General features: G+C 45.5%; 1 protein-coding gene across 1 annotated transcript in view; it reads left to right on the top strand.

Annotated features, from left to right (window-relative positions):
- The window catches only part of Mtor (mechanistic target of rapamycin kinase), a 112,376-nt gene extending 92,828 nt beyond the window's left edge, over positions 1-19,548 (top strand). The window contains exons 48-58 of the mRNA XM_057783538.1: positions 993-1,140; positions 2,526-2,648; positions 3,992-4,074; positions 6,601-6,673; positions 7,068-7,142; positions 7,447-7,582; positions 8,191-8,256; positions 12,959-13,039; positions 13,246-13,326; positions 17,509-17,614; positions 18,141-19,548. Of these exons, the coding sequence (XP_057639521.1) occupies positions 993-1,140; positions 2,526-2,648; positions 3,992-4,074; positions 6,601-6,673; positions 7,068-7,142; positions 7,447-7,582; positions 8,191-8,256; positions 12,959-13,039; positions 13,246-13,326; positions 17,509-17,614; positions 18,141-18,156 (988 nt within the window). The 3' untranslated portion in view covers positions 18,157-19,548. The remainder of the gene's footprint in view (positions 1-992; positions 1,141-2,525; positions 2,649-3,991; positions 4,075-6,600; positions 6,674-7,067; positions 7,143-7,446; positions 7,583-8,190; positions 8,257-12,958; positions 13,040-13,245; positions 13,327-17,508; positions 17,615-18,140) is intronic.
- The last annotated feature ends 320 nt before the right edge of the window (positions 19,549-19,868 follow it).

Genomic DNA, 19,868 nt, shown 5'->3' with positions numbered 1-19,868 from the left:
AGCTTTGGAGCCTGTCTTGGAACTAGTGCTCTGATAGACCAGACTGACCTCGAACTTGTAGATGGAGCAGCAGGCTGCGTTCCCGCCCGGCTCCCGTTAGCCCCGGAAATAACAACACACAAATTGTATTCTTTTAAACACTGCCTGGCCCATTAGTTTCAGCCTCTTACTAGCTAACTCTCACATCTTGACTACCCCATTTCTAATAATGTGTGTAGCACCACGAGTTACTGGGAAGATTCTTAACCTGCGTCCATCTTGGAGAGGAGAGCTATGGCATCTGCCTGAGGCGTCTGCCTCATTGACTTCTACCCAGCATCCTGTTCTGTATACTCCGCCTACCTAATTTTCTGTCCTATCAAAGGGCCAAGGCAGTTTCTTTATTAACCAATGAAAGTAACACATAGACAGGTGACCCTCCTCCATCACGAACTCACAGAGATCCACCTGCCTCTGCCTCCTAAGTGCTGGGATTAAAGGCGTGCACCACCGCCTGGCTGAGAAACCCACTCTCAAACAAAGCAAAACAAAACTAATGTTTAAGTGTCTGACAGGGAACACTAAGGTGCCCAGCAAAGAAGCTTCTCCAGATGTTTTGTTCCCATTGTGTAATTAACACCTTTAGTGAGCTCAAAGAACTCAGAAGGTAATGCCTCGAAGATTAGACTCAGGGGTCTACAAATTTGATGTCCCCCCAGACCCAGGCTAGTGAAACTCCCTGCTGCGGCTCTGTCTCTTAGCCTGTGGCTGTTCCTCTAAGTTACTTTAGCTCTCAATGTAGCCTTTCAGAGCTTCCTCCACAGAACTGAGTCTGTGAAGCAAGTTGAGGACCACTCTGGCTTCCATGGCATCTTCTGGGGTGCCTTCCTCTCAGAGGGCCCCTCAGCCCACACCTTGCAGCAGGGAGCTCACCAAAGGCATTATTTGTCCTAAACTGATCCAAGGTGTGCTTTTGTTCACTGTGCAATCCCCTTCCTCCCCTGTGGCCACAGTATCCAGAGATATGCAGTCATCCCTCTGTCTACCAACTCGGGCCTCATTGGCTGGGTCCCCCACTGCGACACCCTACACGCCCTCATCCGGGACTACAGGGAGAAGAAGAAGATCCTCCTGAACATTGAGCATCGCATCATGCTGCGGGTGCGTGCCACCCCATGCCAACACCCGTGACCTCACGGACACCCACACTCCAGGGCACCCACACCTGTCTGGTGAAGCGTAGTCAGATATTTCTTGGGGCCACCAGCTCACAAATAATGAATGGAGACTTACTGTTAATTATGAAACCTTAACCTAAGCTTAGGCTTGTCCTACTAGCTTCTGTAACTTAAATTCCTAAATTATTTGATCTGCATTTTGTCATGTAGCTCATTACCTCATCTCTCCATGCTCCTCATGTGCTTCCTCCCTGTCTGCCTAGCGAGTTCACCTTCCTCTTCCCAGAGTTCTCTCTCTGCCCTGACATCCCTCCTGCTTAGCTATTGACCGCTCAGCTTTGTGTTACACCAGTCACAGGAGTACATTTTGTTTGTTTATTTGTTTGTTTTTGCAAGGGGGGTTCTTTTCTTGTTTTTTTGTTTTTGTCTTTTTATTTTTGTTTTTTTCAAAACAGGGTTTTTCTGTCTTCCAGTCTATCCTTGAACTTGCTTTGTAGACCAGGCTGGCCACAGACTCACTTGAGATCCACCTGCCTCTGTCTCCCAAGTTCTGGGATTAAAGGTGTGCACCACCACCGCCCAACAGCAATATCTTTTCAGTGTACCAACAGTGGGTACCACTGAGAAAGCTGTCCATGGAAATCACTATGGAAAAAGCTTAATGAAGTAACTCATAACGCAGATAACTGCTGAAAAACAAAGGAGGGCCAGCAAGAAGGTTCAGGGCAAAGGCCCCTGCTGTACAGGCCTGATCTCCAGAATCCACAGTGAAGGGGAGAACCAACTCCCAGAAATTTCCTCTGACTTCCACATGCACACAAAACAATAAGACAATTTAAAAAAAATTAAATTAGAAACGTTGCCTGGTGGTGGTGGCACACACTTTAATCTCAGCACTTGGAAGTCAGAGGCAGGAGGATCTCTATGAACTCTAGGCCAGCCTGACATACATAGTGAGTTCTAAGACAGCCAGGGCTACACAGAAAAACCCTGTCTCAAATTTAAAAAAAAAAAAAAAAAAAAAAAAAAAAAAAAAAAAAAGGTGCTGGGCATAATGATGCATGATTTTAATCCTAATACTGGGAAGGCAGAGGCAAGTAGTTGGCCGTGAGTTCAAGGCCATCCTGATCTACATAGCAAATCCCAGAACAGCCAGGGCTACAAAATAAAGCCTTGTGTTACCAAATTTAAAAAAAAAAAAAAAAAAAAAATATAGCAACCACATTGTTTCTCCCTTTCCCTTGTTATTTCCTTTCTCTGTTGCCATTGCTGGTGAAATCAGCCCCACTCCACTTGCCTCCCCCTGTTCTTCTAAACGTGAGTTGCCTATTGTGGCTCATTCCACTGACTGGTTATGTCCTGATTCAGATGGCTCCCGACTATGATCACCTGACTCTGATGCAAAAGGTGGAGGTGTTTGAGCATGCTGTCAACAACACAGCCGGGGACGACCTGGCCAAGCTACTGTGGCTGAAAAGCCCCAGCTCAGAGGTATGTCCTGGGGCTCTGCAGACTGCCCTACCACCACCATAGATACCCACATATGACAGGAGGTGTAGTCATTTTTGTTGTGGTTAGATGAGGAATTTTCACGAAAAGCTTTCTGAAACCTGCCTATAATCACAGCATTTAGGAGACTGAGGCAGGAGGATCACTATGAATTTAAGTCCATCCTTTGCTACATAGAGAGTTTTAAGACAATCTGAGCTATATATTAGACCCTGTATTGGGGTAGAGAGGACTAGAGAAAGTGTTCAGTGGTTAAGAGCACTAACTACTCTTGCAGAGGACCTCAGTTAAGTTCCCAGAACTCACATGGCAGCTCACAACCATCTGCAACTCCAGTCCCAGGGATCCAACATCCTTTTGGCCATCTCAGGCATCAGGCATATATGTGGTACACATACATACATGCAGTCAAAACACTCAGACACATATAAATAAATAAATCTTTAAAAAAATAAAATTAAAATGGGCCAGAGGGATAGCTTAGCAGGTTAATTCACTCTCTAACAAGCTGAGTTCAATCCCTGGAACCCACATGGTATGAGGAGAGAACTAACTCATACAAGCTGTCCTCTGCCCTTTCCTCCCAGACACACATACACAAAGAAATAAATACAGGGTTTTTGTTTGGTTGGTTGTTTGGTTGATTGGTTTTTTGAGACAGGGTTTCTCTGTAGCTTTGGAGCCTGACCTGGAACTAGCTCTTGTAGACCAGGCCGGCCTCAAACTCACAGAGATCCGCCTGCCTCTGCCTCCCGAGTGCTGGGATTAAAGGCGTGAGCCACCACCACCCAGCCAATAAATATAGCTTTTAAAAGTCTCTGGTGGTCTACTGCTGTCACTGGGTAAACATCCGCCTTCCCACCGTCTAGACATTGTGCTTTGCTCACACACTGATCTGATCTCCCCATGGAGTCCATTCTAGGACTGTCTCGTTGCTCTCTGCCTGGCTTGGGAACACACATCTCTTCACTTTGGCTATCTCTGTTTTCTACCACGTAGGTTTGAGGACCAATGTGTGGATCAGAAACAGTGCTGTTAACATTTTTTGGAATGATATTAAATATGGCAAACAACTTGGAAAGATGTTTACCTTCACAGTCTCAAGGAGGGAACATTTTCACTTACATTGTCACGTTCCTAAAGACACAGCAGACTTCTGATAAGGTTTATACTAAGGCATAGTTTATAATCGTGAATAGGATCTTTGTTCCGTTATCCATCCTAACTGTTACGGTAGAAGCTAAGGACAGCTGTCCTGGACCATTTAACTATGTTGAAGCTACTGATTCATAGAACACTGATTCACGGGTGCTCTTGTATTATAGGTGTGGTTTGACCGAAGAACCAACTATACCCGCTCCTTAGCCGTCATGTCAATGGTTGGATACATTTTAGGCCTGGGAGACAGGTGAGTGAATCTAATTTGTGCCTTTGAGTTTCTTTCTCCAGTTGTTCTGAATGGTTTCATTTTGTCTTCTAGTGAAATTTGTGCCCATTGAAAATGACTGTATTTTATTTTTTTAAAGGGCAAGCAAGCATGGCTTTATTGAGATGTAGGGTGACTGTGCCTGTAGCAGGGAGGGGTCCCCAAAGTGATTCATTGATGTAACAGACTCTTCAGTCACCACTGTACTAAAGACAGATCATTCTCCATCTATAATTGAAACCAACCAAAGTAGAACCTTATCTTATACAGAATACACTTCTAATGCATAACCAAAGAGATACTTCAGGCCTGGGAAAGACTCAGTAGAAGAGCACTTGTGTAGCTAATGCAAAGCCAGAGTTTAATCTGCGGTACCATCCAAAAAGGAAAAAGAAAACTGGGAATGTTTGATACTAACCAACAAGAAAGCAAACAAAACTGATCATTTGATGTCTACTGCTTTTCTTTTGGAATTGTGTCTCATGCAATTACTTGAGTAAAAATTGTTTTGTGCCCCCTACCTCCAAAATGAAAGCTAAGTTAAGAGCCAGGCTCTAAGACATGCACCTCTAGTCCCAGCACTTGGGAGCCGAGATGGGAATGTTGCCTGAGCCTAAGATTTGAGATGAGCCTGGGCAGCAAAATGAGATCTCATCTTTAAAAGACAAGCCCAGCTGTTGTCTGAGTTTTCTGTCCTGCCCAGTTCCCACAATCATTAAGTCCCAGAGAAATCACACAGAGTTCTACATTAGTTATAAACTGATTGGCCCATTCGCTCAGGCTTCTTATTAACTCTTATAACTTATATTAAACCATTATTTTTTGTCTATGTTAGCCACATGGCTCTGTACCTTATTCGGTGAGGCAGTCACATCTTGCTTCTTCTGTGGCTTGGACAGGACTCCCAAAGAAACTTCCTTCTTCCCAGAATTTTCCTGTTCTCTCTCTTTTTTTTTTTTTTTTTTGGTTTTTCGAGACAGGGTTTCTCTGTGACTTTGGAGCCTGTCCTGGAAATAGCTCTTGTAGACCAGGCTGGTCTCGAACTCACAGAGATTCACCTGCCTCTGCCTCCCAAGTGCCGGGATTAAAGGCGTTCACCACCACCGCCTGGCTTTCCTGTTCTCATTGACCCACCTCTACTTCCTGCCTGGCTACTGGCCAGTCAGCATTTATTTAAAATATAATCGGCGTCCGGGTGGTGGTGGCACACGCCTTTAATCCCAGCACTCGGGAGGCAGAGGCAGGCGGATCTCTGGGAGTTCGAGGCCAGCCTGGTCTACAAGAGCTAGTTCCAGGACAGGCTCCAAAACCACAGAGAAACCCTGTCTCGAAAAACCAAAATAAATAAATAAAATAAAATATAATTGGCAGAATACAAACCATTATCCCACACCACCCAGTCGGGCTGTAGAGATGACTCAGCAGTTAAGAACACTGGCTGCTCTTCCAGAGGTCCTGAGTTCAATTCCCAGCAGCCACATGGTAACTCACGACCATCCATAATGAGATCTGGTGCCCTCTTCTGGCATGCAGGCAGACCCTGTATACGTAATAAATAAATCTTAAAAAAAAAAAATGACAAGTGGGCAAACCCTTGACTCCAGTACTCAAGAGGCAGAAACAGAGCCAGGCAGATCTCTGAGTTTTAGGATAGCCAGGACTATACAGTAAGACTCTGTCTTTAAAAAAGGACAGAAGTTAAAAGCTAGCTCAGAAGTTAAAAGTCCTTACACCACAGGAACCGATAACCTGAATTCTCTTTCTGGAGAGAACCAGCTGTGACTTGTCCTCTATCCTCTAACTGCCAAACAAGAGCCATGTGTGAGCACTGTAAAACAAAATACAGAGCTCTAAAAACCAGTAGTCTGATGTCGACACACACACACACACATAGTCTGTAAAACAAAATACAGAGCTCTAGAAACCAGTAGTCTGATCCCCCCCCCCCCCACACACACACACACACACTCTGTAAAACAAACTAGAGAGCTCTAGAAACCAGTGGTTTGGTGGTTGGCAGTGGTGGTACACACCTTTAATCACAGGACTCAGGAGGCAGAGGCAGACGGATCTCTGTGAGTTTAAGGCTACAGCAAATTCCAGGACTGGCTCTAAAACTACAGAGAAACCCTGTCTCGGGGAGAGAAAAAAAAAAAGAAAGAAATCAATACTTTAAAATTTTTGAAACCCTGGCAGAATGCCTTTGGAGAAAGACTGACAGACTAAGGACTTAGACTTATACAGACAAGCCCCTGTGGTAGCTGCTTGGTGGGAATAACCGAGCTATGCCACTCTTGACAGAAACTTTCCTGGGAACCCAAGATGCCAAGAAAGGAAATGCAAGTGCAGATTATAAAATGGGCTGTGCGGCCTCTGCTGCAAGCACACTCCTCTGCCTTTGTGACCCCAAAACAGCTTACACACAGGCGGGTGGGGGCTGTGGTCACCTGGGAGTGGGACTGGGCTGTCTCACTGATTGATGTATCCCCCTCCACTCTGGCTTGCCAGACACCCGTCCAACCTGATGCTGGACCGGCTGAGCGGGAAGATCCTGCACATCGACTTCGGGGACTGTTTTGAGGTGACTGCTGAACATACCTAACCCTCCTGATGGTTCAGGCAGCTCCAGCTCCAAAGGCCTTCCCTTCCCTTCTCCCTCCTCTTAGCCTCTAAGCCCCTTGGGCAAGGACTCTCCCCACATCCTCTCAGAGAAGAGGGATCTCCATCCTCCCAACTATGTGCTGGCCAGGGTCAGGCAGTGAGCACTTGTCCTTTTTCTCTTCCCTGTTTTTTCTTAGTCGTCTTTCAAACCCCTGAGATAAATGCCCTCTCGCTGAATTCAACAGTGAACTCTTGTTTCCTTGCTGCGATGTCAGTCAGTGCATGCAATGAGAGAAACCGCCCACCTTCCTCTGACCTTAGCTATAGGCCAGAACCTAACCATGGATTTGGCTTTTTCTTTAATGACCATATAGGTTGCTATGACCAGAGAGAAATTTCCAGAAAAGATTCCATTTAGACTAACAAGAATGTTGACCAATGCTATGGAGGTGAGTGGATCCTGGGTACACACTGATTTGAAATGGAGCCTTCTCTGAGGACAGACGTGGTTTCTGTAGCAGGTCCCCGTTACTGTGTTAGATGACCTTTGGAGGTCGGCATTACATGTTGTGTATGTACTGGCCCAGGTCTGTGCCCAATTCAGGGTGACAGGCACTCCCTGCATGTTGTGTATGTACTGGCCCAGGTCTGTGCCCATGTCAGGCTGACACAGGCCCTCCCTTGCCTTGGTCATAAGGCACCAGTGAGCCACAGTTGGTAACTCCTGGCTGTGTGGCTCTGTCACTCTTGCAGGTTACAGGTCTGGATGGCAACTACAGAACCACATGCCACACGGTGATGGAAGTGCTTCGGGAACACAAGGACAGTGTCATGGCTGTGCTGGAAGCCTTCGTCTATGACCCCTTGCTGAACTGGAGGCTAATGGACAGTAAGTTTCAAATACGTGGGAGGAATTCTTTATAAGTTCTAGGCCAGCCTGGGCTGTTTGAAGTAAGTAAGTATGTATGTATGTATGTGTGTGTGTGTGTGTATTTATATATATTTGTGTATATGTATGTGTTCCAAAAACATTACAGAGCAGCTCTGGGGCTAGAGGGAAATCTCAGGTATTTTTATGAGCTGTAGAACACTCCTGGGGCTAGAGAAGAATCTCGGGTATTTTTGTGAGCTGTAGAACACTCCCACTCTAGCCTTAGCTATTTAAATGAAGATTTTTTTTTCTGGATAAACTGCACCTTCATGGGTTTCATTTGTTTGGTCTGTAGCGTGGGAAGCTGGGCTTAGTAGGAAACACAGTTGTGATGTGAGGCTTCTAGTGCTCTGGGAGTAAGCCAGCACTCACCTTGTCTAAGTCAGCTTCTAGGCCTCAGATCCCAGCTCTCGCCCTTGGTTTTGAGTGATAGATCTTGTTCACTATTCAGCATGGCAGCTTTTGAAAAAATTATGTTTTTATGATCATAAGGAAATACCTTTTTAACCAAGTTTCTTTCAAGTCACAGTCTGAAGTACTTCCTAACACTTAATTTCTTTTCCTAGCAAATACCAAAGGCAATAAGCGGTCTCGAACAAGGACAGACTCCTACTCTGCAGGCCAGTCAGTAGGTAGGTACATTCCAGGGAAGTTGGCAGACCCCATTCCTCATCCCCAGAGCATTTGGTCATCTTACCTACATAGCAAGTTTGAGGTCAGCCTGGGTTATGGAGACCCAGTCTGAAAAAAAAACAAAAAAGGGGGTCTATCAAGCCTGGGGACCTGAGTTCAATTCCCAGAATCCATGTAAAAGGTAGAAGGAGAGACTGACCCATGGAGGTTGATCACATATGAACTGTAACATGTACTCTGTTGACAAAGGTTTTCTGTCCTGCCCAGTAACCACAGTAATTAAGTCCCAAAGAAATCACAGAGAGGTCTACATTAACTAATAACTGAATGGCCCGTTAGCTTAGGCTTGTTGGCTGTGCGGTGGTAGCGCAACGCCTTTAATCCCAGCACTTGGGAGGCAGAGACAGGCGGATCTCTGTGAATTCAAGGCCAGCCTGGTCTACAAGAGCTAGTTCCAGGACAGGACAGGCCCCAAAGCTACAGAGAAACCCTGTCTCGAAAAAAAGAAAGAAAGAAAAGAAAAAAGAAATCCTCTGCAAGAGCTAAGGCTTACTAACTCTTATAACTTATATTAGCTATTATTCTTGTCTGTGCTAGCCGTGTGGCTCAATACCTTATTCAGTGAGGCAGTCACATTTTACTTCTTCTGTTGCTGGGACAGGACTCCAGAAAGAGTTTCCCTCTTCCCAGAATTCTCCTGTTCTCATTGACCCGCCTCTACTTCCTGTCTAGTTGTCCTGCCTATACTTCCTGCCTGGCTACTGGCCAATCAGCATTTATTTAAAATATAATTCACAGGATACAGACCATTGTCCCACAGCACTTACCCGTCTTTTTGTTAAAAAAAAAAAAAGAAAAAGAAAAAAAGAAAGAAAGAAAAGAACTTTGAATCTAATATTCTTAGTTTAGCTTGTCTCCTGACCATTATCCATAACAATGTGTAACCAACATTCTAAACAAAGGAAAATATCCATAGTCCATTTTTGGGGAATGTGGGTGTAGTTTTCCAGGCTATTTCCTGCTGGTTGGGGGTGCTGATAATCTTATGGGAACCTAAAGAAAATTTAGAATTATGATCAAGTCCTGACTAGAGTAAGTATCCTGTAAGGCTTGATCATCTTGAATCTGTTCGGGATGTAGAACTCTGACATCTGAGCCATCTGTTCCTACCGGAGATTTCTCAGGTGGTCTTCCTTTATCAAACCTGATTTTTCTTAATTCAGAATGAATCCATAGCCTCTCATTTTCTTTGGAAATAAAAGCAAAACCTCTCCAAAGTACCATATCTTTTGACTTCAATTTTTAATTCAAGGCATTTACAAAATATTTATCTTGGATTAAATCAGCAGCATTTATAAGCAAATATATTTTAGCAGCTGTTGCTCCTTCCTCAGCATTCAAACAATTCAAAGAGAATATAATAACATACAGTATCCATACTCTGTGTGTAAATCATCTTTACGTGGCTTTATTTTAACCTTTATTTCTTTTATTTTTAACTTTTGCCTTTTTAAGACAGGGTTTTTTTTTTTTTTGTTTTTTTTTTTGGTTTTTCGAGACAGGGTTTCTCTGTAGCTTTGGTGCCTGTCCTGGAACTAGCTCTTGTAGACCAGGCTGGCCTCGAACTCACAGAGATCCGCCTGCCTCTGCCTCCCGAGTGCTGGGATTAAAGGCGTGCGCCACCACCGCCCGGCTAAGACAGGGTTTTTCTGTGTATCTTTGGCTATTCTGGAATTCACTCTGTAGACCAGGCTGTCCTTGAATCCACAGAGATCGGCCTGCCTCTGCCTCCAAAGTGCTGGGATTAAAAGGTGTGTGCCACCAAACCTTGAGCTCACAGAGGTCTGCCTGTCTCTGTCTCCCAAGTGTTGAGATTAAAGATGTATGCCACCACACCCAACTACTCTCTTTCTTTTTTATTACAAGGACTTTAACCTTTAGCCTGCATATATTTTTAAAACACTGTAAACCATTTAGAGGTTTTCTTTGTCTTTGACTCTCTCTTTACTGTATATCTCTCTTTTTCTGACTACATGAATCTTTATTTGCTAAGTGATATGGCTAAGGTTAAAGCCGTGGCTTTGGCGGCTGGATACAGCCCATTTCTTAGCTTTCTGAGACTCCAGCCTCATGGTGGAGGTACCAGCTGTAACCATGTTTATTGCCACAACTCTATGGCATTTCAAGGTCCCTGCCAGCAAGCAAGCTGCAGCAGTCTGCTCACAAACCACACTCAAATGCTCTGTAGCCAGACCTCCTGCCTGAAAGAGTCAGAGTTTGCACTGGCAGGATGGCCCAGAAAGCCAGCATTTTAAAATGATGCAGCTTTTTTCCTGCTATGGCTGAAAACCAAAAAAGCATGCGGTCAGCTTTTCATCGATACCATTTAAGTGTTTTGTGGCAGGGCCTCTTAAAAGAGCTGCAAGGTTTTATAGCTAAAGCTGAGTCAGGAAGCCTCTCTGAAATGAGAGTGTTTGCCTCTAGCAAGCAGAGCCCACCTGAGAAAATGCTGCTATCGATAAGGAATGCTTAACTCTATTCTTTTCTGCATAGAATTACTTTCCGAGCTCTCTCAGGCTTTCTATGGGTGCAGTTGTCCACGTGGGCACCAGTACTCCTCTCCCACACATCATACATATATTCACAATTATACGCTGACTTTTCTGTCCTGCCCACCAGTTCCCAAATAGCCACACTGAGACTTATTTTTAATTATGAATGCTCAGCCAATAGCTTATTACTAACTAGCTCTTACATTTTAAGTTAACCCATATTTCTTATCTATGCTCTGCCACATGGCAGTACTTTTTACAACATGGCAAATCCATCTTGCTTCTCTCCATGTTTCCTCGCAACTCCTGAGACTCCTCCCTTTCTTCTTTGTGCTCTCTTTTTGTCTGCACGACCCACCTAACCTCTACCTGTCCATCTATTGGCCAGCCAGCTTCGTTATTAGCCCAATCACAGTGACATATATTCACACAATGGAAAGGAATATTCTGCATTTCCCCCTTTTTTTATAATTAAAAAGTAAGGTTTCAACTTTTAACATAGTAAATTTATAAACAACAAAAACAGTTCTCAAGTAAGAATTAGAGTTATATACAATAGTAACAAATAATACATTTTTAGAGAATTAGATACTAATTACTTTATATTACTCTTTTTTAAATCTTTAATCATTGCTTTATTTGTATGTGTTTTTCCTGCATGTATGTCTGTGCATTTCATGAATGCCTGGAGGAGGCCAGAAGGTGTTGGAGCCCCTGGATTTGGAATTACATATGATTATGAGCCACCATGAGGGTGGTGGGAATCAAACCCATGTCTTCCAAAAGAGCTCCAAGTGCTCTTAATCACTGAGCCATCCCTCAGCCGTGTTACTTTCTTGACGTCAGTGCTAAAGATGTAGCTTAGGGGAGTGCTTGCCTAGCATGAGTGAAACCCTGAGTTTAATCCCCAAGACATCTCAGTAGGTAAGGAAGGGGTAAGGGTGTCCCCTAAGATTGAGCCCCTGGACACAGCAGAAGGAGAGAAACAACTTCTCGAAGTTGTCCTCTGACCGCCCATACATGCTTGGTCCCTCCAACGCACACATACACATAAATAAAGGTAATTTTTATTTAAAAAAGAATATCAGGGCTGGAGAGATGACTCAGCAGTTAGGAGCACATACTGCTTTTCCAGAGGACCTGAGTTTGGTTCCCAGCATGCTATCAGGTAGATCACAGCTGTCTGTAAATCCAGCTCCAGGAAGATTCAATTCCTCTGGTCTCAGGCACCCACACCACACATACATGTGGACATGCCCATACACACATACATACATATAATTTAAAATGAAATAAATTAAAAGAAACATAAGAGTAACGGCCAGGCGCTGTGGCACATGGCTGTAATCCCAGCACTTGGGAGGTAGAGGCATGAGGACCTCTTTACCTACATGAGGAGTTTAAGGGCAGCCTCTGATATCTGAGACCTCTCAAAAGAAACTAGAGGACACCGCGCAGTGATGGCGCACACCTTTAATCCCAGCACTCGGGAGGCAGAGGCAGGCGGATCTCTGGGAGTTCGAGGCCAGCCTGGTCTACAAGAGCTAGTTCCGGGACAGGCACCAAAACTATAGAGAAACCCTGTCTCGAAAAACCAAAAAAAAAGAAAAGAAAAGAAAAAAGAAATTAGAGGGCTGGGCGGTGGTGGCGCACGCCTTTAATCCCAGCACTCGGGAGGCAGAGGTGGGCAGATCTCTGTGAGTTCGAGGCCAGCCTGGTCTACAAGAGCTAGTTCCAGGGCTGGAGAGATGGCTCAGAGGTATGAGCACTGGCTGCTCTTTCAGAGGTCCTGAGTTCAATTCCCAGCAACCACATGGTGGCTCACAGCCATCTGTAATGAGATCTGGTGCCCTCTTCTGGCCAGCAAGCATACAGACAGAACACTGTATACATAATAAATAAATAAATCTTTAAAAAAAAAAGAAAAAGAGCTAGTTCCAGGACAGCCTCCAAAGCTACAGAGAAACCTTGTCGTCTCAAAAAAAAAAAAAAAAAAAAAAAAGAACCACATCAAAACCAAACCAAAAAAAAAAAAAAAGAAATTAGAAAATAATGGTTTCTTAGTATTTGAGTCTCCTACTAACTTCTACTAATTGAGGTGGTTTTTTTTGTTGTTTTTTTTTTTTTGTTTTTGGTTTCTTTATCCTAGAAATTTTGGATGGTGTAGAACTTGGAGAACCAGCCCACAAGAAAGCGGGAACCACGGTGCCAGAATCCATCCACTCTTTCAGTAAGTCCGTGCTGAGGAGCTGCAGCAATGACAAGCTCATTGCTACACTGAGCCACAGCCAGAAAGGAAGTCAACAAGGCGAGCAACAGTGCTGCCTTGGAGAGGAAAGGGCCATGAATTCCGCACTATGTGCAGAGGACACTTGGCCGTGTTTCATAACAGCTGGGCAGTCTTGGACCTGTTGCTTCTACTCTTGTGTCTTTCAGTTGGAGATGGTTTGGTGAAACCAGAGGCCTTAAACAAGAAAGCTATTCAGATTATTAACAGGGTTCGAGATAAGCTTACTGGTGAGTGCTTGGGGCTAAAGGGACACAAAGCCTGATGTGGGGAGTGTTCTCTCAGTGGGTGGCCAGTCGTCCGGTCGTGTCGTGTCCCCCCCCCCCCCCCCCCCCCCGTCCTAGGAGTCAGTTCCACGTGGCTCCTAAGTGACTTCAGGCACAGTGTACTCCTCTTGCTAAAGACCCTTGGTCTCACTTGAGGTCTCTTAACCTCATTCACTCTGGGCATGAGCGAGGCTCTTTTGGAATCTGGATGGATTCCAGAACCAGCCAACTCCATAGGCAAGTTACTGGCCTCGTGATGAGATGCTGGCGGGTGCCGGATCACGTGGACTGCAATGGAAGGATGGAAGAGGAGGCATGTTTGACTTTGGAAAGCAGCTGCCAATTCCCACTGATCCTCTTTCTTCTTTTGGGTGGGTTATTACATGAGTGGGAGCCAGAAAGCCTGTACTCTTCCACACTCACCCACTGTGTGACCTCTGAACTCGTTTCTCCATCTGAATGGCAGAAGCCCTGACAGAGGATGTGAATACCCTAGGAAACAGGGTTCCAGGCTCTGGGCCTCAGAGCCAGTCAGTTTTATAGTCAGAGATGCTTAATCAAGTACCTGTTTGTGCTGGATGCCAAAGGAGCCACAGCAGCAGAAACAGACAGCTTCCCTGGCTTTTCAGGGCTCAGAATCTAAGGGTGAACACTGTCACTAAACAGAGGAGAGTCATCTGAGGCTGTGTGCCTTGTGATGGCAGAGTTGAATTTGGAAATTCCAGAAACGTGCGCTAAGGACATAACTGGAGTTCAAGTTTATAAGAGGAGTGTAGTAGTTACTTTTCTGTTGGTGGTGGTAAGACACCATGACCAAGACGACTTTGTTTTGTTTTTCTAAGACAGGCTATCACTGTTGTAGCCCTGGATGTCCTGAAACGCACTCTGTAGACCAGGCTGGCCTCAAACTCACAGAGATCCACCTGCCTCTGCCTCCCGAGTGCCGGGATTAAAGGTGTGCGCCACCACCACCTGGCCAAGGTAACTTATAAAAGAAAGCGTTTAATTTGGAGCTGACAGCTCTGGGTGGTTAGTTTGAACCCACAACCCTGTGGTGGTGAGCACAGCAGGCAGGCAAGCATGGCACCTGAGCAGTTGCCGAGAGCTTGCATTTTGTTCCACAACTGAGAGGCAGACAAAGCTTACTGGAAATGAACAAAGCCATTGACACAAGGCCTCCAATACCACTGCACCTCCTAATCCTTCCGAAACAGTTCCACCAACTGGGGCCCAAGTATTCAAATATATGAGGACCATTCTCATTCAGACCCTTCCGCTTCCCCCCACAAGGAGTTAACTAGGAGGACACTGTTCCAGGCAGAAGGAGCAGTGTACACTAGAACCCTTTGATGAGAGTGGTGGCAAGAGCGAAGGTCCTAGGGCTAGCCTTGTGGCCTAGAAAAAACAGTGTGATGACTGGCTGGACCAGGGCTCTAGTATCCAGGGAAGACAGCCACTGATGAAGAGCTCAGATGCAAGAGATCTTGAGGGCGAATCAAAGGCTGTACTAGGACTGTAGCTCATTAGTAAAGGTCTGCCTGACACTTAGAGCCTCGGTGTGATGATTTTTTTTCTTTTTCTTTTTTCTTTTTTTTTTTTTTTTTGTGCTTTAACAAATAAAGGTTGCCTGAAGATCAGAGTGCAGAGCTAGCCGCACTAGTTAGCCATAGAGGCCAGGCAGTGGTGGCACACACCTTTAATCCCAGCACTCAGGAAACAGAGGCAGGCGGAGCTCTGTGAGTTCCAGGTCATCCTGGGCTGTATAAGATTGAATCAGTCTAAAAGAGAAACAGAGCCAAGTGGTAGTGGCTCACACCTTTAATCCCATCACTAGGGAGGTAGAGACAAGAAGGCCAGTACCACCTAAAAATATAAAAACCCACAAAGACTGCTGTTGACACGTGAGACATGAGGAGGTCAAAGGTGACTCCAGGACACTGGTGTTCATCTGAGAGCTGGAGTTGTTGAAGAGAATGAGATGAAGGCGAAGAAAGTGAGGTGTGGCAGAATTCTCAAGGGCTTATGTAGGGAGGAGAGGACTAAGTAAGCAAAGTCGAGGCCTTTGTGGGCAGAAGTTCTGGGCACTGAGAGCCACCCTAGTGCTGGCCGATAAAAGGACTCTGAGCTACACCCCATGTCTCATGGTACAAAAGGACTCTCTGACTGAGGTACACCCCGTGTCTCATGGTACAAAAGGACTCTCTGACTGAGCTACACCCCTATGTCTCAATTTTTTTTCTCTACAAGGAAATAGAGGGATGTGTTTACAAAATTGAAAAGGCCATTATGATGGCACGCATCTTTAATACCAACAATCAGAAGGCAGAGGCAGATAGATCTCAGTGAGTTCCAGGCCAGCCAGAGCTACATATAGAGAGAAAGACCCTGTCCCAAAAAAAAAAAACAATTAAGCTGGGCGGTGGTGGCGCACGCCTTTAATCCCAGCACTTGGGAGGCAGAGGCAGGCGGATCTCTGTGAGTTCGAGGCCAGCCTGGTCTACAAAGGGAGTTCCAGGACAGGCTCCAAAGCTACAGAGAAACCCTGTCTTGAAAAACCAAAAAAAAAAAAAAATTAAAAAGCCGTGAAAAGGACATAATCAAGGAAAGTTGTTTTTTTTTTTTTTTTTTTTTTTTTTTTGGTTTTTTTGAGACAGGGTTTCTCTGTGGTTTTGGAGTCTGTCCTGGAACTAGCTCTTGTAGACCAGGCTGGTCTCGAACTCACATAGATCCGCCTGTCTCTGCCTCCCGGAGTGCTGGGATTAAAGGCGTGCGCCACCACCGCCCGGCATCAAGGAAAGTTTGAACAAAGACTAAGTAATCAGTACTTCAGACTTGAAGGAGAGCAGGAGGACTGGACCCTGAGCACAGGGCAGGGTGGTCGGAGGAGAGGAAGGAACTCCTGAGATGGGGAGAAGAGGAAATTGATGCAAACTGCCCAAAACTAAAACATCAGAGGGAGGGCATCTGGCCAAGGTGAGAAGTAGAGGAGACTGGGGAGACTTTAACAGACCTGGCGGTACTAGAAAGGCGCTTTGCCAGCTAGGTGTGGTGGCTCACACCTGCATTCCAGAAGAGGAACAAGGCAGGAGGGTTACTGGGAATTTGAAGCTAGGCTGGGCTATACAATGAGTTCCAAGAGAACAAGGAACGGAATGGAGGGGAGGGGAGGGGAGAGAAGGGAAGGTAAGGGTAAGGGAAAGGAAGGGAAGGGAAGGGAAGGGAAGGGAAGGGAAGGGAAGGAACTAGTTACAGAGGTAGACAACTTGGGAAAGCAGGAGAATCGGACATTCAAGACTAGCCTCAGCTACATAATTCAGGCCATCTCTGACTGCCTAAGATCGCTCTCAAAAAACTGTAACAAGCCGGGCGGTGGTGGCGCACGCCTTTAATCCCAGCACTTGGGAGGCAGAGGCAGGCGGATCTCTGTGAGTTCGAGACCAGCCTGGTCTACAAGAGCTAGTTCCAGGACAGGCTCCAAAGCCACAGAGAAACCCTGTCTCGAAAAACAAAACAAAACAAAACAAAAAAAAAAAACTGTAACAAAATACTTCTGTGTTAAAGAAAAGAAAAGAGGCAGGTTAGGCCTGGAGAGATGACTCTGATTAAGAGCATGTGTTAGCCAATGATTCTCAACCCCCATATGGTGGATCATGACCATCAGTGACTGCAGTTCCAGACCTCCGAGGGCACACATGGCATACGTGCAGACATACAGGCAAAACATTCATACATGTAAAATTTAAAATTCTTTAAAAAAAAAAACAAAAAATCAGGCAGATTTTCAAAGAAGCTGTGTTGGCTGGCCAGGCTGCAGAGTCTGTGTGAGGCCAGTGTCCTCACTGTCCAGTAGGAACACGGATGGCAGCCTGTGGGGCTCAAACTAGACAGCCTTGTTCACTCTTCAGATCAGATCTTGGAACAGCTCCATTAGCCACATCTCTGATGTCTTCACTGTCTTTGAATGGGTTCTGTTATAAGAGACCCCTGTGCGTGCAGATGACACTGAAGTCAATGCAGGAGTGGTCTGTCCTTCCCGCTCCAGCAAAAGTTGACTTCCTGTGGCTGCATAGACAGTGGGGCCACACGGGAACATGGCATTTGTTGATATCAGGTTCACATGACAGTGTTTCTCCTTCTGCTTTCTAGGTCGGGATTTCTCTCATGACGACACCTTGGATGTTCCAACCCAAGTGGAGCTGCTCATCAAGCAGGCGACATCCCATGAAAACCTCTGCCAGTGCTACATTGGCTGGTGAGCTTCAGTGGCCGAGTGTGGCAGCTCATGCCTCTAATCCCAGCACTGGGGATGCAGGGGAGGCAGATGTCTTCAGGGACAGGGCAGCCAGAGCTACAGTGGTGAAACGCTATCTTAAAAATAAATAAACAAGCAGTCAGGACCAAAGACGGTGTGGTGGAGTGACCATACAGGGCGGTCAGACCTGGCTAATGTCTCTAGTTTACAAGTTTGTAGCTCTTAGAATGCTCCTTCTCTAACAAGAGAAACCTGAGAAATGCACATCTGCATTGGAAGTTAAAATGGCTTTGAGAGCCATGGCTCAGAGTGGGAAGGGCGCCTGATTGGGCTGTAGGTCTTTTGGACTTTTGTTGTCGCTCCAGAGGTGCAGAAGGGCACAGGAGCCAGGGAGTGACGAGGGAGAATGGCGAGAGGAAAGGTTGAGAATCCTGGAGTGTCTGGGCAGAAATCAGACCTGCTCGCTGCACGAGGCTAAAGCTTGGAGGACCTCTGATGACGACTGCCTTTGTTGTCCCCTTCCTAGGTGTCCCTTCTGGTAACCGGAGCCTGGCAAACCACAGCGTTTCCTCAGACGCTTTTGTACCTTAGTCTGTGCTTCCAGTGGACTGAATCCAAGGACATAAATCTGGACTTTGTTAAATATTTTGAACTGTATATGAAAAGAACTACTGTATATTCAAAGTTGGTCTGAACCAACCTCCTAGCTGCTGTTGAAAAGACTGTCAGAAACACAAGGCTTGATTCAGTTCCTGGACAGTGAAACACAGAAATCCTACAGAAACCAAGCCTTCGATTTTGGGGGGAAAGATGATGGGTAACTAAAAAATACGGGTCTTGACTTGACTTACAAGAGAACTCATCACAAGCATTTCCTGCAGAAAAATATAGTCCATTCTCTCAACCCAGGGACAGTGGACTCAGCACAGTCAGGTATGCCCGCGGCCTGGAGAACACGGACCAGGAGCTCCAACACAGTGATGCAGACTTCAGCGCTCCACCCATCCTGTTACCTCACCAGTCCCTGGGCAGCAGTGGCAACGTTTGCAGGATGGGCCAAAGTGGGTGAGAAGATCTGTCTTCTGCTTGACCCCATGATGCTGAACCTGACCTTCCAGGAGGACAGTTTGCTCAGACACCAGGCCACCACGTGTGAGCAGGTGTGCCACAGATCCCAGTGCAAAGGGGGTGCATCGTCCCTGGTGTGCTGGAAGAGGAATGAGTACATTGTGTTTGGAACAGGGGCTCACAACACAAGTGCTGTCGTGGAGATGCTGATCACAGAGGGATAGATAGACACACTAGAACAGGTCGGGAACTCTGAGCAAAGCAAATATCCAACTAAATACACAAAAGTATAAAGTGAAGCCACATCTAGACACCATGTTGTATCTGAGTAATTTTTGTGCCAATAAATGACACCAGAATTTTAAAAACATGTATGTATGTGTGTGTGTGTGTGTGTGTGTGTGTGTGTGTGTGTGTGTGTGACTGGCTCTTACTAGTAATTATTTTATGAATTCTGTCACTGGGGATACAACTCAGTTGTAGGCCACTAGCTAATAGGCAGTGGCCCAAAGTTTGTTTCCCAGCCTCGCACAAAAGAAAAAGGGATCCAGGCAAGGGAGTCTTTATCATTACCTTCCAGCCAGGGCTAGAGAGAAACCTGTCTTGAAAAAACAATTTTTAGGGGGCTGGAGAGATGGCTCAGAGGTTAAGAGCACTGCCTGCTCTTCCAGAGGTCCTGAGTTCAATTCCAGCAACCACATGGTGGCTCACAACCATCTATAATGAGATCTGGCGTGCGGGCATACATGGAGGCAGAATGTTGTATACATAATAAATCTTTAAAAAAAAAGAAAAAAACAATTTTATATGTGTATATATGACACATGTCATTTTAGTTATATATGTATATATGTGTGTGTGTGTGTGTCATTTTTACTTACATATGTATGTATATGTATGGCACATGACCAGATGCCCACGTCGACCAAAAGTCATCTGCCCCTGCCAGCTTGAGTTGCAGGTAGTTATAAACCTCAGGACTAGGTGCTGTAGTCCTCTAGAAAAAAAGGAGTGTTCTTAACTGCTGAGGCCTCTCTTTCCTCCCCACCCAGGTTTTTGTTTTTGTTGTGTGTGTGTGATTTTTTTTTTTTTTTTTTTTTTTTTTTTTTTTTTTGGTTTTTCGAGACAGGGTTTCTCTGTGGCTTTGGAGCCTGTCCTGGAACTAGCTCTTGTAAACCAGGCTGGT

The sequence above is a fragment of the Chionomys nivalis genome, chromosome 11, assembly GCF_950005125.1.
Source record: "Chionomys nivalis chromosome 11, mChiNiv1.1, whole genome shotgun sequence".
NCBI lineage: Eukaryota > Metazoa > Chordata > Mammalia > Rodentia > Cricetidae > Chionomys > Chionomys nivalis.
Note: the sequence above shows the minus strand (reverse complement) of the source record. Positions and strands in the feature narration are given on the sequence as shown.